Source organism: Talpa europaea, assembly GCF_964194135.1.
Source record: "Talpa europaea genome assembly, chromosome: 10".
NCBI classification, from domain to species: domain Eukaryota; kingdom Metazoa; phylum Chordata; class Mammalia; order Eulipotyphla; family Talpidae; genus Talpa; species Talpa europaea.
The window spans coordinates 73043029-73068372 of NC_140077.1; the positions used below are offsets into that span (position 1 = coordinate 73043029).

Sequence of the window (25344 nt, forward strand, 5' to 3'; positions counted from 1 at the left end):
GTCTCCTACTTGGGGCTGGCGACTCCTATCGTAGTACAAAAAGCTGTGATTCCCACTTCTCATTTCAGAAGGATGTGTAGCCTTCATTCTGGGGCTTGCTGCTCTTTAGTCCTGGCAGAAAAGTTGCAGTACTCATGGCTTGAACAGAAGAGGTTTGTGAAGCTTAAACTTAAACCCTGATTGTGCTGCTCTGAGTGTTGTGTATCCCTTCTGGGCTGCAGAGCCTGGGACTGGTAAAGTGACTGCTTTGTGTCCTTGCCCGTCTCCACAGAGAACCTGTGCAAACCTCCTGACAAGCTGTTACTAAAGCAGAAAATGCGAAGCCCTAAAAAAAAAAAAAAAAAGAAAGAAAGAAAGAAAAGAGGGGAGGGCCTCCCTGGTGGGGCAAAGGGTTAAGTCTCAGCACTATGAAGCTATCCTCAGCCTTTGCAGCATGAGTTCCATCCCCAGCCAGGGAGCTAAAGACCTGGAGCAGAAGACATGGCGCAGAAGACCTCTCCTGACTCTCCTGACTCTCCCGCTGCTCCCCTCAGCAGTGTATTTCAGTAGATCCACTTGTTCTGCTCCCCATTCTGTCTCCGGTGAATCCTCTCACCATCCTCCCCACACCTCTAGCCTACACCTTAGCTCTTGTTTGCATAAATAAATAAAATAAATCTTTAAAAAAATAAAGAAAAAGAAAGAGAGAGAGAGAATATCAATTTTGCTCAGAGACAATCAGTTATTTAGTATTTACATCTGAAATAAATGTCTGTGGCTGGTCCATTATTCTTTGGGGTAGCTTTAGATGTAATTATAAGGTCAAGGCCCCACAGGTGGGCCTTGCTGGTGGCCTAGGGATTAAGTCTCAGTGCTATCACTTCCGCTGCCTGAGTTCAATCCCTGGCCAGGGAGCTGACCCACATGGCACAGCAGACCTCTCCTGTCTTACCCACTGTTCCCCTAGCAGTGCATTTCAGAAACTCTGCCTGTTCTGTTCCCCACTCTGTCTCTGGTGAATCCCCTCATTCTCCCCCCACCTCTGGCTTACACCCCAGTTCTTGTATGCATAAATAAATAAATCTTAAATAAAAAGAGAGAGAACCGCAGGTGTTAGGCATTTTGCTAAGTACCTTGACTCTCTTAATCCCCACAACTCTTCAAGGTACTATTCCCACTCAGCGAAAAAGAAAATGGGTTCGGAGAGATTGTAGCATTTTCAAAAAACCTGAAAGCTTCACTGTGTTCTGACTCCAAACTTAAAAGCCTAATAGCCCAAGCTTGCTTTCACTAGTGTAATTCTGAAGTACTCTTGTGGTAAAGAATGTACCAGTGAGCGTTAGCTACCTTAAATATAGCTACAGTAATTCAAATATATGTTTATGAAACCCATCAGGTACAAGGCACTTATGGAAGACAAAGAAGAATGAACGACTTTGGTCCTTGCCTTTGGACTAAAAGGCCTGTTGAGAAAATGAGTCATAACTGAAATCTAAAGCAGCACCACAAGAATGAAATGATGTCTGTCAGTGCTCCAAGTAATTAAGTACCATCGTCCACAAGAAAGAGAGCGAGGTCTGTAAGGGATTAAGATGACTCCAAGGAGCGCTTACACACATTTATCCATATCATGAGTGTTAAAAGGATAAAATGTTGCTTGAGGATGACTCTGAAGCACATAAGTAGCTAAGAACTCTATAAATCATCTTGAAAATAGAATCACCCAATACTGGATCTGCTATTACATCTGCATATTATAGCTTTTAATGGCAGATCAGTGATGGGGAAGACATTTATTTTTCTTCTAAGACCAGCTATGCCTCTCTAAGTATGGTTTATGGACTACGAGCAACATAAGTCCCCTTTGAATTTGGCCATACACACACATTCCCAAACCGATGGAAACAATTTCTGGGGATCCGCACTGTAAACAAGTTTGCTAGGTGAGTCAGGATCAACAAAGTGTGAGAACCTCTGATTTAGGGGGACCTGGAGACCACATTGTTGTGAGGCACATGACTTATAGGACCAGCACCGAGGCCTTGAGTACCTGCTTTAGTCTTGTCTAGCTTAGTCACACCCCTGCTAATGGTGCACACACCCCATCTGCTAGCTAAAAGGAGCTCTGCAGATAAGTGTTATAACCTCCATTTTACAGATGAGGAAACTGAAGCTCAACGAGGATTAAAACAGTGAGGTCACTTGGCTAGAAAGAGTTAGTCAAACTAGTTCCGCTTGCCCTCGGTGTCTACAGTTTGCCTACTGCACTGTAGCCTGGGCTATCTTATGGCTACCACACATTCACACCAGCTATAATTTGAGTGCCTGTTTTATGTGCCATATAATTTCAGTCTAAACCTTTTAATAACTGCAAATGGCACTCTTGCTATGTAAGATCGCTGAGATGCAGAGATATTAATATATATCTCAAAATGACCTTCCATCAGTTTGAACAGAGCTTTCTTATTTGTTGACAAATTTTCTTTCCTCCTGAGTTCCTAAACCTTTTTTAGCTCTAACTTTGCGGACTTCCCTTCATGATGTAATTTACCCTGACCTTTGCACCTAGTTTGGAATGGCAAACTATGAGTTCAAGTTTAAGCTTTGTTTCTAATGGCTACCACACCTCTTCTTTTCTAACACAAGAATTGAAAGCTGCAGTCTGAATCAAAGGGGAAGTGTCAGTTGCTTGAAAAACCTTCTGCTGGGCCTCCCTGGTGGTGCAGGCGTTAAAGACAGAATGCTATCAAGCTATCACCAGCCACTGCAGCATGAGTTCAATCCCCGGCTGGGGAGGTGATCCACAGGGTGCAACTGACCTCTCCAGACTTGCCCACTGCTCCCCTCAGCAGTGTATTTCAGTCAATCTGCCTGTTTTGCTCCCTATTCTGTCTCTGGTGAATCCTCTCGCCCCCTGAACCTCTGGCCTATACCCCAGTTCTTGTATGCATACATAAATAAATCTTTAAAAAAAAAAGAAAAAAGAAAAACCTTCTGCTGATCTTGTGACTGCAAGAGAAAAAGACAACTTAATCAAGGAAACCTCTCCTGGAAGGAGGACTCACACTCTCCCATGTAAAATCTTTTTCTGGATTGTGCATACTATGTCATAAATCATTTTCAGGGATAGCATGTGGCCTTGGGGCATACCCAAGCAGATATAAGGACAAAGGGTTGTTTTCATTAGCCAGTCCACCCAGGCTTGGCTAATACCTCTCCCAGGGTGCTGGTGAAAGAGGATACTATTCTATTTCAAGAAGCAATGACATGGCATTCAATTTAGTAATATATAACTGAGAGCCATGTAAACGTTTGCACCCTTTCACCCAGTAATGCCTTCCTGGTATTCTAAAGAAATAACTCAAAAGAAAAAATATCAGTGAAAACACTGCAAAAAGTATTTATATCAGCATTGTTTATGACAATGAAAAACCTAAAACAACCCGAATGTCCAAGAATAGAGAGTGGATGAGTAACAAAGTCACAACAATATAGTGAAATGTGGTGTTACTGTTAAAGGAGACATGTATAATAAGTGTAGAGGAGCATGGGAAGCCTTTAATTAAATTAAAATGAAAGTATGAATGTAAAATTGTGTTATGCTAGAATAAGAGATTTACAGTCAGACCTCTGTAATTAACCGAATGGATGTAGACAACTTCCTTAATCTGAGCCTCCATTTCTTCATGTATAAAATAAGTGTGGAAACAACCATCTCTCCAGGGCTGTTGTAAGAATTAAAGATGCTGAGCCTCCCCTGTGGCACAGTGGTTGAGCGCTGTGCTGCGAAGCTGCCTGCAGCCTCTGCAGCGCCAGTTCAATCCCTGGCTGCCGGCAAGGGTCCCACATGGCACGCAGACCTCTCCTGCCACGCCCGCTGCTCCCCTCAGCAGTGTGTCTTGTCAGTCTGTCTGTTCTGTTCTCCGCTCTGGCTCTGGTGAATTCTCTCACCCTCCCGCGCTTCTTACTGTACCCAGTGCTTGTATAAATAAATAAATAGATCTTTTAAAAAAAAGAATTAAAGATGCTATCAATGCCTCGCTGTGGGTGCAAGGGGTTAAGATGCAACCTATGAAGATATCCACAGCCACTGCAGCACGAGTTTGATCCTCAGCCAGGGAGATACCCACGTGGTGCAGCAGACCTCTCCTGACTGGCATGCTGCTCCTCTCAGCAGTGTATTTTCAGTAGATCTGTCTGTTCTGCTCCCCCCTCTGTCGCTGGTAAATCCTCTCACCCCCCACACCTCTGGCCTGTACCCCAGGTCTTTTATGCATAAATAAATAAATCTTAAAAAAAATAAAGATGATATCAACTCTATGGAAAAATTTGGATAAGCCATGGATGAGAATGAGAAGGGAATGCTGATAAATACTCACTGGTTTTATACTAGGATGTGTAGCTATTGAACATTTTATTTGAAATGAATTTATGAGGTTTTAAACTTAATGCCATTTTTCCCTTCATTCCTCCATACCCTGAAAACATGTCATTTTCCCTATGCAGGAGATGTGTGCATGTTTCATCTGGAAACTTCCCTAAATGGATCACTAAGCCCTATTTTTTTTTAAAGATTTATTTATTTATGCATATAAGACCTGGGGTACAGGTCAGAGGTGTGGGGGAGGTGAGAGGTTCCAACCACTTAGACATTTTCTGTGAAACCTGTGAGGGAGATTTGACTCTCCTCCACTGTTAGGGGTAGAGAGTATCCTCTGACCAGGATGCCTTCAATGCACCTTTGTTTTGGAATCCTCACCTCCATTAAATCACCTTCTTACAGAAAAAGAGTCACAAGAAAGTTAAATAGACACAGACTCACAGACAAAACCAGCTGGACTATGTTTTAGAATTCAGACTTCCGAATCTTCCAGAAAACCTCTATCAAACTGATGTTGACATAGAAAAGGGCATTGGTAGTTTTTTTTTCTATCCATTTCCTCCATCCCATAAAGATAGCAGCATAACCTATTGCAATGTTTTTTGTTGAGACAACAAATTAGCTAAAAATGAGTTCCACTGTCATCAATGAAGAGGAGAAATGTTCAAAACCACGTAGACCTGGAAAAATATCACCAATCTTCTAATCTTATGATAAAAAATTAATTGTGACAAAGCTGTTCTTCAGGAAATTTTTTAGTCCATTACTCTAAAAAATTTCTGGAAATTTTATTTTGCTACAAAGATTATCTCTGTTTGGGATTATAGCAAATTCCTTTGAATTGATTTTTTTTTTTTTTTTTCCCACTGAGGATCTGCATCCTTACAGCTGGGGAAGCCATTGATGAAATATTCGACTTTGGAATGATACTTGATGTATAATTAAATAGAATCCATTTAGCAGTAGAGTTTTATAGACCTTTTTATTTTCAAATTAATAAACCTTCATGTAGAACATCTCAAAAAACAAATATTCTTTGAAATACTACCCTTATTGGAAAAATACATAATCCTGAATGTAATTACTATAGATAGCAATGAAAACATTAAGCACTTCTATGTGTTAGGCAAGGTACTGTCATTTACCTTGCCTGTAAATCACAGTGTGCAGTAGGTATATATTACTAGCTCCACTACACAGACATAGTAACTGAGGCCCTAAGAAGTTAAGTCACTTGCTTAAAATCACATCGTAGGTAGGCCAGCACAGAACTCCCATCTCATTATTTCTGACTCCCATGCTTTCCCCTAAAATTTTACAGGATTTTATCTCCAAAACACTTTCACTTAGTGTGGCTCATTCCATCCTCCATGACTGTGAGAACAAGAACAGTCACAGGATTCTCTCTCTCTCTCTCTCTCTCTCTCTCTCTCTCTCTCTTTTTAAAGATTTATTTATGCATACAAGAACTGGGGTACCGGCCAGAGGTATGGAGGGTGAGAGGATTCACCAGAGACAGAATGGGAAACGGTACAGGCAGACTGACTGAAATACACTGCTGAGGGGAGCAGCGGGCAAGACAGGAGAGGACTGCTGCCCCATGTGGGTAACTCCTTGGCCGAGGATAGATTTCATGCTGCAGTCACTGTGGATAGCTTCACAGTGCTGTCTTAACCCTTTGCGCCACAAGGGAGGCTCAGGACTCTCTCTGTCTCTTTTTTTTTTTTAAAAAGATTTATTTATTTATTTATTTATTTATTTATTTATTTATTTATTTATTTATTTATTTATACAAGCACTGGGTACAGTGAAAAGCTCAGGAGGGTGAGAGAATACACCAGAGCCAGAGCGGGGGAACAGAACAGGCAGACTGACGAAATACACAGCTGAGGGGAGCAGTGAGTGTGGCAGGAGAGGTCTGCGTCCTTGTGGGACCCTTGCTGGAGGCCGGGGATCCAAAACCCGCACTGCAGAGGCTGCTGGCAACTTCTCAGCCCAGGGTTCAACCGCTGTGCCACCAGGGGAGGCCCAGGACTCTCTTTTTTAAGGGGGCACACAGATCTGGGATTAGAATCCAGGCTAATAGTAGTCAGCCTCATCTCAGTTATCTTTTTTTTTTAAAAAAAAAGATTTAAAAAAATTTTTATTTATGTATACAAGGACTGGGGTGTAGGCCCCCAACTGAGGTGCCGGTTGGGGGTGGTGAGAGGATTCACCAGAGACAGAGTGGGGAGCAGAACAAGTGGATCTACTGAAATACCCAGCTAAGGGGAGCAGCAGGGGAAACAGGAAAGGTCTGTGGTGCCATGTGGTTCAGCTCCCTGGCCTGGGATAGAACTCAACCAACAGAGGCTTGTGATAGCTTGATAGCACTGAGATTTTAACCCCTGTACCACCGGAGAGGCCCAAGTTTGTACATTTTAACCCCTTTTTTCAATTCCTCTTTCTCCCCACCCCCACAACCCCGGCTCCTCTGTTAATCACCAAGCCGATGTCTGTATTCATGAGCTTATTTTTTTGTGTATGATTTTTTCCTTCAGATTTCACATGTGAATGCAATCTTACGGTATTTGTCTTTTGCTGCCTGACTTAATTCACTTAGTGTATGCCTTCAAGATCCATTCACGTTGTTGTAATGGCAAGATTTCCTCCCTTTCCATGTACAGTCTCATCCAAACTTTACAAATATATATATACTTATCCACTCATGGACAAGAATCTAAATATAGACTTGTTCATCGCTGATCACTTAGTTTGCTTCCATGTACTTGCTATTGTAAGTAATCCTGCAATGAAAATGGGGCTGTGTATATCTTTTCAAGTTAGTGTTTTAATTTTCTTTGGATAAATACCCAGAATTGCAATTGCTGAGTTCTTTATATATTTTGGATACTAAACCCTTACTAGATAATGTGATTTGCAAATGTTTTCTCCGATTAGGTAATTGCCTTTTCATTTTGTGCGCGGCTTCCTTTCCTGTGCAGAAGTTCTGGGTTTAATGCAGTACCAGCTGTTTGTTTTTTCTATTGGTACCTTTGTTTTTGGTGTCAAATCCAAAAACGCATCACCTCTTCTATTTTTTTGAAAGAGTTTGAGAAGGATTAGTATTAATTCCCTTTTGTTTTCTTGTATTCCCCCACCCCACCCCGCCACCGCCCTGCCTGCCTGTCCCTTTTCTTTTTCTGTTTTTTCTTTTAATTTTTTAAAGATTTATTTTTATTTATTTATGCATACAAGAACTGGGGTTTAGGCCAGAAGTGCAGCGGGTGAGAGGATTCACCAGAGACAGAGTGGGGAGCAGAACAGGTGGTTCTACTGAAATCCACTGCTGAGGGGAACAGCAGATCAAACTCATGCAGCAGTAGCTGGTGATAGCTTGAAAGCACTGAGACTTTAACCCTTGTGCCACCAGCCCCCCCCCCCCCACGGCCTCTTTTTTTCGTGATAAGTCTAGTTAAGTAAATGTTGGTTTGTCAATCTTGTTTATCTTTATAAAAAAATCTCCATTTCATTTATTTCTGCTCTGATCTTTGTTATTTCCTTTATTCTGCTAAGTTGGGCTTCATTTGTTATTTCTGTTTATATTGTTACCTTTTTCTAGTTCCTTGAGGTATAAAGCCAGATTTCTATTTGAGCTTGGTATTTATTGCTATGAACTTCCCTCTTAGAACTACTTTTGCTGCATTCTATAACATTTGGTAATTCACATTTCCATTTCTACTTGTCTCAAGTCACATATTTATTTCTCTTTTCATTTCTTCTTTAATCCACTGAGTGTTTAATTTCCACATGCTTGTGAATTTTCCAGTTTTTCTTTTAGTTTCATACCACTGTGGTCAGAAAAGATGCTTGATCTGATTTCAAACCTCTTAAATTTATTAAGTCTCATTTTGTGGTCTAACATGATTTATTCTGAGTAATGCCCATGTGTTCTTGAGAAGAGTGTATATTCTGTTGCTTTTCAAAGGAACGTATATGTTAAGTCCATGTGATCTAATGTGTCATTTAAAACCAATGTTTCCTTATTGATATTGTCTGGTGTCCTAGATACTGATTTTAAAACAAACAAACAAGCACAAATAAAACAAGGGCCTCCCTGGTGGTGCAAGGGGTTAAGTCTCAGCACTATGAAGGTATTACTGCAGCATGAGTTCAGGCCAGAGAGCTACCTACATGGCACAGCAGACCTTTCCTGTCTCGCCTACTGCTCCCCTCTGCAGTGTATTTCAGTCAGTCTGCCTGTTCTGCTCCCCACTCTGTCTCTGGTGAATCCTCTCATCCCCCCATACCTCTTGCCTACACCCCAGCTCTTGTATGCATAATTAAATAAAATAATCTAAAACAAAACTTTTATTTGGACATAATTTGAGATTTACAATTGACATTGACCTTTTAATGCTGAGAATAGCTCTGTGAAGAAAGTACTATTTTCTCCATTTTTCAGATGAGGAACTAAGATTTATAGAAGATAAGTAAGAACTCCACGGGCATACGCATGGAGTTCACTTGAGGAACTACACCATCCAGCCTGTGCATAAATAAATAAATCTTTTTTAAAAAGAAATTATTGTGTAACAATGCAAGGTATTGGGGGAGTTCAAACTCAAGTTTCCTTTTAACTTCACTTGAGGAACTATACCATCCAGCCTGTGAAATGGTCTGGCCTGGGTAAAAGATAAGATCTTTCCATAGCAAGAAAGAAAGACTGTACCAGAAGAAAAGAAGAGGAAAAGGGTGGGAGAAAGGGGAGGAAAGAGATGGTTGTCAAGTTTTTTCTCCTCCATAATTGTGTCCAAGTCTGCTCTTCAGTCCCTGTCAATGAAAGTCTTCTATACTGGCAGAAACCAAGTTAAGATAATCAGAAATAGTTCAGAACACTGCAAACCTCAACTTCCCCATCCCTGGTTGGGTCTCTCTACATTGAGAAACCATTTGAACTTCAGTTTAAAGTTCTTAACAACCCATTTGTCCTCCCTCTCCTCCTTTCCCCCCCGCCAACTATACACACTCACAGAAGAGGAAGACACGCTACAAACCCGAGGGGTTTCTCTTTTCTAGGGTATTTTCGCTCGGTTCTGCAGTATCTACTGTATCCGGAAAGTGTGAGCCATTTGGGGTAACCATGGAGATATTACTGGTCTTCTTGTTTCCTTCCTTTTCTTTGCTATTAAAATATTCTGCTCAGATTTCTATAAGGCACCCCACTTCTGCTGGTATCAAGATTCTGAAGCTCCTCTCTCCCCTCAGGGACACTTGCATAGGGAGTGGGAATTTTCCCCCTAATTTTTAAGAAATAACTTTTTTTTATTGAAGTAACATTGATTTATAACATTATGTAAGTTTTAGGAGCACAACATTATATTTTGACACCTTTATGTACTCCATTGTGATCACAACCAAAAGTCTAGCTTCCATCCCTCATTATACAACAGACCCCCTTTACCTATTTTGCCCACCTCCTTCCCCCTCCCCTCTGGTAACTACCATTTTATTATTAATAATCTTGAGTTTGGGGGCTTCCCTGGTGGCGCAAGGGGTTAAAACGCAACCTATGAAGCTATCCGCAGCCACTGCAGCACAAGTTTGATCCCCCAGCCAGCCAGGGAGCTACCTAAATGGTGCAGCAGACCCCTCCTGTCTCACCTGCTGCTCCCCTCAGCAGTGTATTTCAGTAGATCCACCTGTTCTGTTCCCCACTCTGTCTCTCAATCCTCTCACTATCCACACCTCTGGCCTGTACACCAGTTCTTGTATGCATAAATAAATAAATCTTTTAAAAAATAATCTTGAGTTTGATTTTGTTAATTCATTTGTTGTCTTCCACATACAAATGAACTCATACCTTATTTGTCGTTCTCTGACTTATTTCGTTTAGCATATTACCCTGTAGGTCTATCCATGTTGTCCCAAGTGTCAAGATTTCATATTTTTTTTCTATAACTGAGTAGTATTCCACAAGTCCATACCCTGTATTATTTTCATTCGTTTATCCATTTGAAAGGCGCTTGGGCCGTTTCCAAATCGTGGCTGTTGAAAATAATACTGCAATGGAATTAGAGGTGCATATGTCTTTTTGAATTTGTGTTTTTGTATTCTTGGATAAACACCCAGAAGTGGAACCAGTTCATATGGTATTTCTATTCTTAACTGCTTAAGGAATCTTCACACTGTTTTCATGGATGCCGCACCAGTTTCTATTTCCACCTTCAGTGTTCCAGGAGGAACACGTTTTAAAATGAGAGCATTTAAGCACAGGAAGGGATGAATGCGATTTTTACCAAAAGCACTTCATCAGTTCCAACCAGAACTCGGGCTTTGGCTCCTAGCCCTAACCCAGACTACAAGTCCCAGAAGACACCGCAGTGAAGGAGCACTCCAGTAATCCTTCCCTCACTTTTATAGGTAGTGGAGATAAAGGTTCCGCCCGCGGAGCGCTGCGGCTTAGTTTGTTGTTAAACGCGGTCAGGCAGGTTGGAAGCCCGCGACAACTGGCGGGGGCGTCGGGAGGCGGATTCCTCCTCCCTTCAAGCACCGGGGGGCGGGGAGTAGGGAAGCCCGGCCCGCGGGTCGGGAACCGAGCGGTGGAGACCGAGCAGGAGGAGGAGATGGAGGGCGAGGGGGTGCCGTGGGCCAGCGAGCCCGTGTCGGGCCCCGGCCCGGGAGGCGGCGGAATGATCCGGGAGCTGTGCCGGGGCTTCGGCCGCTACCGCCGCTACCTGGCCCGGCTGCGGCAGAACCTGCGTGAGACCCAGAAGTTCTTCCGCGACATCAAGTGCTCCCACGGCCGCGGCAGCCCCCCCGCCCCCGCGGGCGGCAGCGGGGCCGAGCCGGGCCCTGCCGGCGACGTCGCGGAGGCGGGTGAGCAGCGCGGGCCGGGCCGGGCCGGCTCGGTGCAGGCGGACCGCGCCCGCCGCAGGAGGGCGGGAAGTGCGGGCCGGGCCGGGGCCGCCCCGGCGGGACCCGGAATGCCGGGGGCGGGCATCTCTCGCGGAGGGTGGGGGAGGGCGCCCCGGGGCGAGGAGCGGGGGGCGGGCAAGGGGCGCCCCGCGGCCGGAGTGGGTCGCGGACTGGACCTGGGGGAGGACGGGAGGGGGACGCGGGCCTGCAGAGGGCGGCGCGGGCCGAGGACCGGGGCGAGGGGCCGCAGGGAGGCTGGGAGCGGCGGTGGGGCAGACCCCTAGCTTTAGGGATGGAGGAGAGGCCGTGCGCTGGCTGCCCCGGGAGCCGGAGCAGGCCCGGGAGCTGTCGTGGGGCGCGCGCCTGTGTGCGTGTTTGATGTTGTGTGTGAAATGCTTGCACACTCGGGCAGCTCCGTGGAGAGGGGTGTCCTCTTCCGAGGCTCCGGGGCGCCAGGGGGCCAGCCCCGGTGGGAGCCAGGGGCTCGGTTACGTGAAGATCGGGAGGGAATGGGTTCTGGTCCTGAGGGGTCTTGACGTCCTGATGGGATTGTCTCCGGGATGTGCTGGAGGCCCTAGAGCACTTCAGGTCGAGCATGGTCTTTCTTCTTAAACTGCTCTTGGTGGGGAACTGGAGCGTTTAACTGGCCAATCACATTGGGAAGTTACTTAGGTTGGAGGGAAGAAGGGCGGGTATCCCACGATTCTTCTGGGAACGACAGAGCAGAAACTTCAGTGGGTTTATTTTAGTGCTCCTCAAACTTCAGTGCGTCGTAAAATCCAATTTAAACTTAGAATATCTCAGGATCTAGCCCACACATTGATTGAGTCGGTCTAATGGGTGGGTCCGAAGAATCTAAACATAAAGGGCCCCAGGGGATTCTGCTGCAAACATATTTCCAGAATTACAAATTTAGACGCGGAGAGCTGCTGAGAGGACTGGGAATGGAATGAATTGTTCAACTCTGACTTTGTGTTGGGCCCAGTATTTCCAAAGTTGCTTTTCTAATCACCTAAATGTCTCCGACTCCACAAATTGTGGTAGAAATAAGGTAGTAAGATTCTGACATAGTCTTAAGTGATACTATTTAGTTGTCCTGCATGTAAATAAAAAAGTTATATTTTATTTCATAAAGTAGCTGGGAGGAGGGGATGACTAGCCTTTTTTTTTTTTTTTAATATTCTAAAGGGCATGTTTATTATATGAGCGAAGGGAAAACCCCCTGACAGACGAAAGCAGCTGAAAGAGCTGCCCCTGAAGGGGACAGGTGTGCGAAGAGAGGCCTTTCGGGTCACAGGCGGGCAGGAGGGCTGCCATGACTAGCTTTTCTGAAGTTGTGGTTTTGAAATCTTCTGTCCAGAGATTGCTGTTCTGAAAATGGACCTATATGGGAATTCACTTCTCTGAGGTTCTCAGAGAACAAGTGGCGAGACGGTTGGCAGTGTACCTCTCCCCCTTTTCTTCAGCGGTGCTTTCCAGTGGCTTCCCTGCTCAGGAGTTTTTCCTCATAGCTTATCTAGAAAAGCCTTTTGTTGCTCTTATTTTAAAACAACTAGTTAGGTTACTGGGGGGGGGGGGGAGGTGGATTCACCTCTGAGAGATGAAACCTTGCTTGGCTTTTGTTTGTATTCTCTGGAAGCCAACTTAAATACAATTGCACCTTTGTGCTGTGCCTGCTGAGCTCTCTGCAGCAGGAACTCATCTTTTCAGAGTTAACTCTCTTCACCCTCCAGGTCTGCTCGCCTAAGTGAAAACCAGGGAGAGAGCCCAGATGATAGTTTTCGAGCAGCTTGATTTTGTTGGGTAAAATGCTGCCATTCTTCTCAGTGTAGGAAGTTTTATCTTTGGAGGGGAAAATAACAAGGAAAATGAGGTGACATTTACTATGTGTATTTTGGGGGATACTGTTTTTTTCCCAGCCATTTAGGTCTTCGTTCTGGAAAGTTAAACCACTCCTTCAAAGACAGCTAGCTCTTGTTTTCTCCTTTACAGGATATCTTTACAAGGTCAAGATCTTTCGTGAGTGTTTCAGCTTTTTTTTTTTTTTTTTAATGAATGCTGGTTTCTGATTAATAGGAACTTGGAATGTGAAGAGAATGAACACTCAGTTCTTCCTGACAAATGTCTAGAAGGGTTTAATTACCATTTCAGGTCAGAAGTGTACTTCTAGGTTGGATGTAGTGCGGTATTTGAGCAATTGAAGATCAGGCATCAACTCTAAATTTTTATATTATTTCACTTTTAACTGCAGAGAAGATGGGAGGGACCCACAAATAATGTTTCCTTCTTATTGTTGATAGCTAACTATTCCCTGGGGCCAGTGTACAGGCTACATGCTGTATATGATGTTTCAGAAGTTAGAAAGTAGGTGGACTAGAAGGCTTAAATGAGAGTAGCTTGGCCTGTACAAAGAAAAGTGAATTATTGGGCCTCCCTGGAGGGGCAGAGGGTTGAGACTCAGCACTATGAAGCTGTCAGCAGCCACTGCAGCACGGGTTCTATCCCGACCAGGGAGCTGACCCACATGGCATAGCAGACCTCTCCTGTTTCTCCCACTGCTCCCCTCAGCAGTGTATTTCAGCAATCCACCTGTTTTGTTTCTCACTCTGTCTCTGGTGAATCCTCTCCCCCCCCCCATTTCTGGACTTCATTTCAGTTCTTATATGTATAAATAAATAAAATCTTTAAAAAAAAAGAAAAAGTGAATTATAAAGTGAAACTTTTTGGATTCAATTTCTCAGCTATCCAGATCAGTGGCTTTCTTTTCATTTAACTGTTGGGGATGAGAATCCTCCTCTCTGTGGATTTTCCTCATCAGAGGGATCAGAAGTAATGAGCTAAAAGACTCTCAGCATTTCTGAAAAATAGGCTATTACAACACAGAGGAAAAGTATTTTTCTCGTTTTATGATCCATTTGAGTTTCTAGCTGTGTATCATAAACCTCTCAAATTTAAGAAATTGGGCAGACTCAGATGTGTCTACGTGGAATGCTCCTGGTCTACTGCCTTCCTTCAGTCCTTCAGTCCTGGTCCAGCCCTTGCTAGCAGAGACTAGGGGAACCACCCACAGCTGTGGGTGCCTCAGTGTCCTCATCTGGAAATGAGGGTTATAATAGTAGTCCTTTCTTTTACGGTTGTGGGAGTTAATATATGTATGTGTTTAGAATAGCGGTTAGGTGCTGTGTGTTAGTTGTTACTGTTCATCAGTTGTTAGTTGTTACTGTTCATCAGTCATTTGCATGTCTGAGGGATAAAGAGTGAATAAAGATATTGGCCTTGGATCAGTTGAGATCATCTTATCCACACTTTTCTCTTGAGAAAGAAGAATATTATAATTTTCATCATTGCAGTGCACCTGTTTGTTAGACAAGGCATGAGAAGCACTAGGAAGTTCTGAATTTGGTCCTCTCAAAAAGTATAATTTCCAGCATCTACATATGCAATGTATAAAATAGAAAAATGCAGAAAGCAAAGATGTGGTTAGATTATAGGCATTTTATGTGAGCTATATTTCTTTGGTTTTTATAGCTCCTTGGCTGTTGTTGGCTGACAAATTAGTTCCTCCAGTATTCATCCTCTTTTTTTGTCACCTCTAGTAGGTATAAACTGGTGGCCAGAATTAAAAAGAAGAGGAAAAGCACTAGTACATTTATTTAAAACAGACATTTTTCTTGGACTTTTCCAATGGAAATTGGTATGGATATAAAGTTAAGTGTCAGAATGACATTCGCGTGGAGGAGAGGTGGTTCTTTACAGCCTGGTTTCACACACAGTCATCTTCGTGACACTGAGGGGTGGGGAGGATGTGAAGTTGCAGGGTGAGACAGACAGCGGAGCTGAGACTGGCCCTGTTTGCATCTAGCAGTTTGCCATCATCTGCATTTCAGCATAAGCCCAGCAGAGATGGTGCTCTAATCATGGTTCTTATTTAATTACTTTAGATGAACAAAACCCCATTTTTTTTCAAAATATGTGTAAAACTTTTAATTTTTCTTTATTTTCTTCCTGCATGGAAGCCTATAGTGGTCAAAAGCAGAAGCATTTGAATTACATGGGGGCGCCTGTTCTTGTTCAGACTCTTGTTTAAGCTGTGACTTGGGGCAACTTACTTACCCTATTTGAGTCTTGATTTCTTCATATCTAAAATAGGAATGATGCAAAATGCTATATGTTGTATGATTCCATCTGTATAAAATGTCAAGAATAGATAATAAATAGAAGTAGATTAGTGGTTACCAGGGACCGGAAAGAGGAAAATGATGTGCTAATGGGTATGGGCTTTCTTTTTCTGGGGAATGAAAATGTTCTGGAATTAGATAGTAGGTTAGTAGTGACTCTTCAACTTTGTGAGTATACTAAAAACTACTAAGTTATGTACTTTAAAAGTATACAACAAGGGCCTCCCCGGTGGCGCAGCGGTTGAGCGCTGGGTTGCGAAGCTGCCCGCGGCCTCTGCGGCGCCGGTTCGATCCCCGGCTGCTCCCAGGCCACTGGAGGAGGGTCCCACATGGTGCGCAGACCTCTCCTGCCGCCCGCTGCTCCCCTCAGCAGTGTACTTCGGTCCTTCTGTCTGCTCTGCTCCCCGCTCTGGCTCTGGTGAGTTCTCTCACCCTCCCACGCTTCTGACTGTACCCAGTGCATGTATAAACAAAACAAACAAACAAACCAGCAAACAAATAAAGCATGCCTCTATAAAAAAAAAAAAATTAAAAAAAAAAAGTATACAACAAGTGAATTTTATGATATGTGGATTCTATCTATAAATAATAAAATGGGAGTGATAATATCTACCCCGCAAAGTTGTGACGTATAGAGATACCATACATTAAAGCACTCAGCAGGCATGTAGTTGTTACAGGGCAGGGTGAGGGGCATCCCAGGAACCCCCAAACCTGCCTGCTCTAAATAATTTCTGCCATACACAGCATCAAGACAAAACATACTCTAGTGCATAAGACTTTTAATGGAAACGAACTTGTTTTTTTAAAGATTTATTTATTTATGCATACAAGAACTGGGGTGTAGGCGAGAGGTATGGAGAGGTGAGAGGATTCACCAGAGACAGAGTGGGGAGCAGAACAGGCAGATCCACTGGAATACACTGCTGAGGGGAGCAGTGGGCGAGACAGGAGAGGTCTGCTGAGCCATGTGGGTCAGCTCCCTGACTGCAGATTGAACTCGTGCAGTAGTGCTGCAGTGGCTGTGGATAGCTTCATAGTGCTGAGACTTAACCCCTTGTGCCACCAGGAAGGCCCCTGGAAAGGAACTTTACTACAATTAGTGTGCAATAAAGAGAAAAGAAGGGAAAGAATTTAGGTTCCAAATTAAGTACCCAAAGTTACCCATCCCCTCATGGGTAAATGCCCAGACAAACAGGGTGGACCCAAAGCAGGACTGCTGAATCTCAAAAGCCTGCCACAAGTCTAAGGTACCTTCTGGTGGGGACCCATAGAAAAGGGGCAGAAAGGACCAGGTGATCTGGGACAAAAGGAGCAAAATCAAGATGAAGGCTATCCTTGTCATCCTCCCCATGGGTCTGTCATCCATGTCTGCTTCAAGTTTCTCCTTCCATGTCCCCCAAGCCCCAGTACAAAGCCAAAGCTCCATGTGCCTCCTCATGGTCTCCTTGCTCGTCTCCTTCCTTAGTCTCCTCTCCAGCTTCCCCTGCCTGCTCAGCCCTACCCTTCCCTGGATGGGACAGGGAAGCGGGAACCTCAGCTTTCCCTGGTGACCACCCTGCTACATAGTTAGTTCTGGGGCACATTAGATTAGGAACTGGGAATGATGTGGGCTAGGGGAAGTATAAGAGGAGCAGAAAGATAGAATGTGGGACAGCACTTTTGAGCTGGAGCCAGATTTCGGCTCAGGTCTCTAGGCTCAGCAATTCTGCTTCTGTGACTCCTCCCTCTTTCTTTTCTGACCTGAGATAGGAATGTGAAATGTACCCTGGATGTGAGAGATTTTGTTACAAATGAGTCATGACTGGGCTCCATAGCTTACCGGGGCACCATAATTTACTTTAGCGGGAGACTGTCCTATAGGAGGAGAATGTATGCCTACCTTCTCCAGCCTCTCTCCCTTCCCAGTTCCTGACATTTAGGGCATCAGACGGACCTCTCTTTGCAGATCTTGCTACCTCCCACTCCTTGGCGAGAACTCAGGGAGTGAATGGCTTCTCCAAACACTGACTTGGCCCTGGCTCCTGTCGCAGTTTTTCCCTTTCCTGATCTTCCTTCTTAGGATAATCTATTTCCCATGGCGCTCAGGCAGCCGCTATTTAAAAGGCTTAGATAATTCTGCCTTTTTTTTTTTTTTAAAGATTTATTTATTTATGCATACAAGAACTGAGATGTAGGCCAGAGGTGCGGGGCAGTGGGGGAGGGCAGGTGAGAGGATTCACCAGAAACAGAGTGGGGAACAGAACAGGCAGACTGACTGAAATACACTGCTGAGGGGAGCAGCGGGTGAGTCAGGAGAGGTCTGCTGCACCATGTGGGTAGCTCCCTGGCCAGCCAGAGATTCTTGCTGCACACTCTGCGTATAGCTTCTAGTGCTATGTTTAACCCCTTGTGCCAATAGGGAGGCCCAATTCTGCCTGTTTTTAAAAAAGAAAAACATCACCTTTAACTTAGTATCATTTGCAATATGTTTAGTTTTAAAAGTCCTTACTGACTGCAACATGGTTAATTCTTCAGCCTTGAAGTAGTTTTTGAAGAAAGCAAGGATTTAAATGAAAATCCAGCCTGGCCTTGAAATTTTGTTTTGCTCCACTTTCCCAGCGTCACTTTTTTTTTTCCTTTGTGCTTCTGTTCTCTTGTCTCACTACATTAAGGAAACAATCTTTCTGTAATAAACTTTTCAGAAAAAAAGTTTTGAAAATAAAACCTCAAAAATACGCTATTGAAGTAAAAGGGAATATGAATTTCACCTTATGCTATTGCTCAATTTCTGCAAGTTCTGGCTCTGTAGGTCGTGCTTAGTGTGTGTGCATGGTAAGTGCATTCATGTTTGTGTATGATCGCCATTGATGTATTTGTCTTCTTCCTTTCGTAGAGTCAGTCCCTGAGGGTAAAGACTGTTTTACTCATCTTTGTATCCCCTGCAGTGCCTCTCATAGTGCTTTGTATGTACTAGGCAAATGTCTGTTAAATTATTTCCAAGCCTGGTAAACATTGGGATGATGTCTTGAAATGAAGTGCATTTAATTTCTACTTCAGAAGCATATTCTTGTGCTTCTGCAGATTTTTGTAAATTTACTCACATTTTATTGTCTGAACCCCTAAAAAATAACAGTGATGGGCCTCCCCGGTGGCACAGCGGTTGAGCGCTGGGTTGCGAAGCTGCCCGCAGCCTCTGCGGCGCCGGTTCGATCCCCGGCTGCTCCCCGGCCACCAGAGGAGGGTCCCACATGGCACGCAGACCTCTCCTGCTGCCCGCTGCTCCCCTCAGCGGTGTACTTCGGTCCTTCTGCCTGCTCTGCTCCCCGCTCTGGCTCTGGTGAATTCTCTCGCCCTCCCGCGCTTCTGACTGTACCCAGTGCATGTATAAACAAACAAACAAACAAATAAATAAAATAAAATAAAACATGCCTCTATTAAAAAAAAACCTTATTAAAAAAAATAAATAACAGTGATATGCTTGGATACATGATGGGTTGGACTGGAGTTGCATTCTGCGCCAGTATTCCAAGGCATGGTCATTATGTGCAAAGGCTGCTCCCTGCCACACCAGCTCCCAGAGCCTCGTTGTCAGTGACTTGGGATAAGCCCCTCCTATCCTTTCATTCAGCACATCTTTATCAGTGCTCGATTCTGTGCTGGACACAGGACACACAGTGACAGACCACTGTACATCTGGCTGATGCCAAGTCCAAGTTGATATAACAAAAGAAAGAAGGATTTGTGTATCATCATGTTCCCTGGAGAGGATTTTCTACAAATTGGTTCCCCACGTAGCCATTAGGTTCCTTGAGGGAAGTTGTAGGATTAAGTGGCATTGATAAAAATAGAGTGGAGATGCTTTACTAGCCTCTGACAGGACAGGCAAACTAGTCCCAATCTGTCTTTGATGAAGTAATTATAATTGTTTTGTTTGTCTGGTTCAAAAGCACAGGGTTCCCCGTGAAGATATTGTTAGAGCGTGTCTCATCCGCGAGTCTTTCTCAGAGGTTACTCACTGAGAAGCCAGTGAGAAGAGTCTAAGGTGTGTGACTGCTCGTGGTTTCCCCCTAATGAATATAAGGCCCAAGGTCAATTGCTTCTTACTTCTTGTGGGAAACTAGTTCTCTTCTAGGGATGATGGACTTGCTTCCTCCTGTGGTCCAGGGAATCTGAGGGCGTCCTTCATAACAAGAGCAGAGAGTGAATCCATATGGATGGTGCCATTTTTCTTCCTTCCTTCTCAAGTCTGACTGGAGTCCCCTGTAAATTTCCAGTCTAAGTGCAGGCCATCCCCTTGCTTGAGGGTTGATTTTTTTTTTCTTTGCTAAACTGGCAGTTTGGCAGTCATGGGGATCTTAGAACTTGACACCTCCACAGAGGAGAATGGACATAGCAGTAGTTGAGATAGGTGCCCCTTTGCTTAGAGGCAAATCGGCCGCCTTGAGGAAGTCCCCGTATATAAATTTCTCTGAAATCCAAACCAGACTCTGCAGGGAGGTTGGTCAGGGCGTAGGGAGGGCACTGGGTGACGTGCTGGTTGAAAGCTGGGCCTGTCCTGTCTTAGCAGGTGCTGTGAATGCTTGGACGACTCCCTGGCCTTGTGCATGTGGCTGTGGGAACCTTTGACCACAACTCTCTTTGGAGTTGGGCTTTATAATATGCTTCCATCCTCAGGGGTTGTGTTTTCTGGGCAGGAAGGTGGTAAGTAGGACTTGAGGATTGTTTTTCTTTTCACTTGTCTTACTAATCATCAGAACTGCCCCAAAGAATGATAGGTGATGTAGTCATAAGGGCCTTGATTAAAAAAACCCTTGTACTTCCTTTTAAAAATACTTTCATACCTTTTCTTTTCCTCCGATGTGAAAAAGATCTAATTTTTTGTCACCAGATTAAGAACTGTATGCCAGACATATTTTAGCTTGTGGGATTTTACTCCTTCCAGTTTTTATAATGGGGAGAGAATTACTTTCCCCGGGATTTTCTTTCTTTCTTTTTTTCTTTTTAAAGATTTATTTATTTGGCCTCCCTGGTGGCACAAGGGGTTAGTATGTAACCTGTGGAGCTGTCTGCAGGCGCTGCAGCATGAGTTCGATCCCCCGCCAGGGAGTTAGCCACATGGCGCAGCAGACCTCTTCTGACTCACCCGCTGCTCCCCTCAGCAGCGTATTTCAGTTGATCAGCCTGTTCTGTCCCTCACTTTGTTTCTGGTGAGTCCTCTCACCCCCCCCCACCCACAGCTCTGGCTTGTACCCCAGTTCTTGTGTGTATAAATAAATCTTTTAAAACAAAGAAAAAAAAAGAAAGAATAAACATTTATTTATTTATGCATACAAGAGCTGGGGTACAGGCCAGAGATGCCGGGGGTGAGAGGATCCACCAGAGACAGATCGGGGAACAGAACAGGCAGACTGATTGAAATACACTGCTGAGGGGAGCAGTGGGCAGGACAGGAGAGGTCTGCCTCGCCAAGTGGATTTCTCCCTGGCCAGCCAGGGATCGAACTCGTGCTGCAGAGGCTGTGGATTGCTTCATAGTGCGGTGCTTAACCCCTTGCACCTCCAGGGAGGCCCTCCTCAGGATTTTCTTTTTTTTTTTTTTTTAAAGATTTATTTATTTATACAAGCACTGGGTACAGTCAGAAGCGCGGGAGGGTGAGAGAATTCACCAGAGCCAGAGAGGGGAGCAGAGCAGTCAGAAGGACCGAAGTACACCGCTGAGGGGAGCAGCAGGCGGCAGGAGAGGTCTGCGCGCCACGTGGGACCCTCCTCCGGTGATCAGGGAGCAGCCGGGGATTGAACCAGTGCTGCAGAGGCTGCGGGCAGCCTCGCAACCCAGCGCTCAACCGCTGCGCCACCGGAGAGGCCCCCCAGGATTTTCTTAATCAAATTAAACTTTCCAGAGAAAGGACTAAAAACCAGAGCGGCAGTGACCCAACCATTATGGCGATTATTGTTTAGGAATCTTCTTTAAACTATGCTCCGGTCTTACCTCTTCATACGTAAGTGCAAGCAAGGAGCAATGTGGGGAAAATGTCCAGTAGGAGGGAAATATTTTTTTTTTATATATATAACTTTTTTTTAATTTTGGTTTATTTTCTTATATCATTGATAATTTTTGGACATTATTTGATTTCTCCCCTCAGGTGTAGTCTCTGTAGTTCTCCCACCACCATAGCACCCATGACCCATCACCTCAGTCCCTTGTGCTCTTCCCTCCACTATTTTGGCCTCTCCCTGCCCCTCTCAGATCTATGAGCAGCTTGCAAGTTTTGTCCTTTTTCTGACCCTCTGGTTTCTCTCTTTCTCACTTATAAGTGAAACCATCCCGTGAGAAATCATTCTTTTGGCACACAAGAACCCCGCCAGGGTTTTAGTTTTTCCTGGTTGAACAGGTGACCTGCTTTGCCAGCTCTTGTTCCATGGAACAAAGTGGAAGGTATGGTGTTCAACTTGGAAAAGTGGTTTGTTAATAAAGGGTAAAACTGGTTATCAGTACATGAGCCCCAGCAGAGAGAGAATGTGTTCCCTGTTCCATGTCCTCGGAGGGGCCATTGCAGGAAGTGCCAGGTCAGGCTTCTGGTGGGTCCTTGTTTGATAAATGGGATAGTTTGAGGTAACTTTTGTCAGTGTCCAGTCATGCTGGTCTCTATGGCTTAGCCTTGAGGGTTTGGGTTTTGAATTTGACCCTCGGTTACTTACCAAATCAGTGCTTTGAACTCCCAGTCTCTGAATTGGCAAAAGTAAACTATCACAAGAAGATCGAGGAGACAGAGGTAATGTGCAGGGCTGAAGTGGGGACAGTGGGGACAGTGAAGAAGCTGTTATTTTTAAAATCCTATTATTGCTATATTTGTTGTGTTTTTTCCCCCTGCTGGTTTGTTATGTTGTTGTTGTTTTGGTTAAGTCAAATTTTGTCTCCAGAAATCTCTTCTCTGCAATCTAGAATTGGATACATTTTTTTTTTTTTTTTTTTTTTTTTTTTTTGTAAGGGGTTTATTTTTTTTTATTTTTTTTTTTTTCTATTACATCTTTAAAGTTTATTCTCTTTTCTTTTTTTTTTTTTTTTTTTAATAAATTTTATTGTTATATTCCCCATACAGTTGCAGCCCCCCCATTCTGACCCCAATCCCTCCCCTCCCGCCCCCGCCCCCCTAAAAGTGTCTCTGGTTCATAGTTTTCTGTTGATTTTGATTTTCACTTTCTTATAGTTATTCATTTTCCTGGTCCCTTATTTAAGTTTTCTAGATTCCTGCTATGAGTGAGACCATCCGGTATTTTTCTTTTTCTTTTTGGCTTATTTCGCTGAGCATGATCCCTTCCAGCGCCATCCATGTTGCTGCAAATTGCATGTGTTTATCTTTTTTGAATGCTGAGTAATATTCCATGGTATATATGTACCACATCTTCTTGATCCAGTCATCTATTTTTGGGCATTTGGGTTGTTTCCAAAGCTTAGCTATTGTAAACAGTGCTGCTATAAACATAGGGGTGCAGGTGTTCTTTGGAATTGATGTTTCTGTGTCCTTTGGGTAAATAGCTAGGAGTGGAATTGCTGGATCATATGGAAGCTCTATGTTTAGTAGGTCCAGAAATCTCCACACAGCTCTCCACAGTGGTTGGACCAGTTTGCACTCCCACCAACAGTGCAGAAGAGTTCCTTTTTCTCCACACCCTCGCCAACATTTGTTGTTGCTAGTTTTTTTAATATGTGCCATTCTCACTGGTGTAAGATGGTATCTCATGGTAGTTTTGATTTGCATTTCCCTGATGGCAAGTGATGTTGAACATTTTTTCATATGCCTGTTGGCCATTTGCATTTCCTCTTCAGAGAAGTTTCTTTTTAGCTCTTCTGCCCATTTTTTGACTGGATTATTTTCTTTGTTGTTGTTGAGTCTCATCAGCTCTTTGCAGATTTTTGTGATCAGTCCTTTATCATTAGTGTTGGGTGCAAAAATGTTCTCCCAGTTGGTGGGGTTTCTCTTTGTTTTTGTTATTGTCTCTTTTGCTGTGCAGAAGCTCTTTAATTTGATGTAGTCCCAGCTGTTTATCTTTGCCTTCACTATCACTGCTTTGGGTGATGTGTCTGTAAAGATGTCTTTGATGTGCAGATCACGTAGTGTTTTTCCTATATTTCCTTCTATATATTTTATGGTTTCAGGTCTTATGTCTAGTTCTTTAATCCATTTTGAGTTGATTTTTGTGTATGGTGTGAGGTAGTGGTCAAGCTTCATTCTTTTGCATGTAGCGACCCAGTTTTCCCAGCACCATTTATTGAACAAACTTTCTTTGCTCCAATGCATAGTCTTTGCTCCTTTGTCAAAGATTAGTTGACCATAAATCTGTGGGTTTATTTCTGGATTTTCTATTCGATTCCATTGGTCTGTATGTCTGTTCTTGTTCCAATACCATGCAGTTTTGATGATTATGGCTTTGTAGTATAGTTTGAAGTCTGGGAGTGTGATGCCTCCATTCCCTTCTTTTTTTTTCAGAAGAGCTTTGGCTATTCGGGGTTTTTTGTGATTCCATATGAATTTCATCAATAATTGTTCTATTTCTTTGAAGAATGACATTGAAATTTTGATTGGAATAGCATTGAATCTGTATATTGCTTTTGGAAGGATGGCCATTTTAATAATGTTTATTCTTCCAATCCATGAGCAGGGGATGTCTCTCCATTTCTTTGTGTCTTTTTCTATTTCTTTTAACAGTGTTTTATAGTTTTCTTTGTATAGGTCCTTTACCTCTTTTGTTAGATTTATTCCCAAATATTTGATTTTTTTTGTTTCAATAACAAAAGGGATGGTTTTTTTGATTTCTTCTTCTTCAGATTTATTGTTTGTGTATAGGAAGGCTACTGACTTTTGCATGTTGATTTTGTATCCTGCCACTTTACTGAACTGATTGATAAGTTGAATTAGCTTTTCTGTGGAGTTTTTGGGGTTCTCTATGTATAATATCATATCGTCTGCAAATAGTGATAGTTTGACTTCTTCTTTTCCTATTTGGATTCCTTGGATGTCTTTCTCTTGTCTTATTGCCCTGGCTAGGACTTCCAGTATTATATTGAAAAGCAGTGGTGAGAGTGGACATCCTTGTCTTGTTCCAGATCTTAATGGAATTGCTTTCAGCTTTTCACCATTGAGAATAATAATGGCTGTTGGCTTGTCATAGATGGCCTTTATGATGTTGAGGTATGTTCCTTGTATCCCAAGAATTTCAAGGGCTTTTATCATGAATGGGTGTTGCACTTTGTCGAAAGCTTTCTCAGCATCTATTGATATTATCATATGGTTTTTATATTTCTTTTTGTTGATGTGTTGGATAACGTTGATTGATTTTCGGATGTTAAACCATCCTTGTGCCCCTGGAATGAATCCTACTTGGTCGTGGTGAATTATCTTATGGATACATTGTTGGATTCTGATGGCTAAAATTTTATTGAGGATTTTTGCATCAGTGTTCATTAGGGAGATTGGCCTGTAGTTTTCCTTTTTTGTGTTGTCCTTGTTCGGTTTTGGTATTAGTGTAATGTTGGCTTCATAGAACGTGTTTGGTATTGTCCCTTCCTTCTCAATTTTTTGGAAGAGTTTGTGAAGGATAGGCACTAATTCGTCTCTGAATGTTTGGTAGAATTCATTTGTAAATCCATCAGGTCCTGGGCTTTTGTTTTTGGGGAGGTTTTTGATTACCATTTCAATTTCGCTAATTGTAATTGGTCTGTTTAGGTGTTCTATTTCTTCTTTATCTAGCTTTGGGTGATTGTAGAGTTGTAGGAATTTGTCCATCTCCTCTAGATTGTTGTACTTGTTTCCATATAACTTTTCATAGTAGTTATTAATTATTCTTTTGATTTCTGCTGTGTCCGTTGTGATTTTTCCTCTTTCATTTATTATCCTATTTATTTGTGCTTTCTCCCTTTTTGCCCTTG

At 43.3% G+C, this 25344-nt stretch overlaps 1 protein-coding gene across 2 annotated transcripts in view; it reads left to right on the forward strand.

Moving 5' to 3' along the window:
• Positions 1 to 10965: 10965 nt before the first annotated feature.
• DSTYK (dual serine/threonine and tyrosine protein kinase) overlaps positions 10966 to 25344 on the forward strand; it is a gene marked incomplete at both ends in the record, with an annotated part of 65441 nt that continues 51062 nt past the window's right edge. For both annotated transcript variants that reach the window (XM_084244778.1, XM_084244779.1), the window contains one exon: positions 10966 to 11218. In XM_084244778.1, coding sequence (XP_084100904.1) covers positions 10966 to 11218 — 253 coding nt within the window. The remainder of the gene's footprint in view (positions 11219 to 25344) is intronic.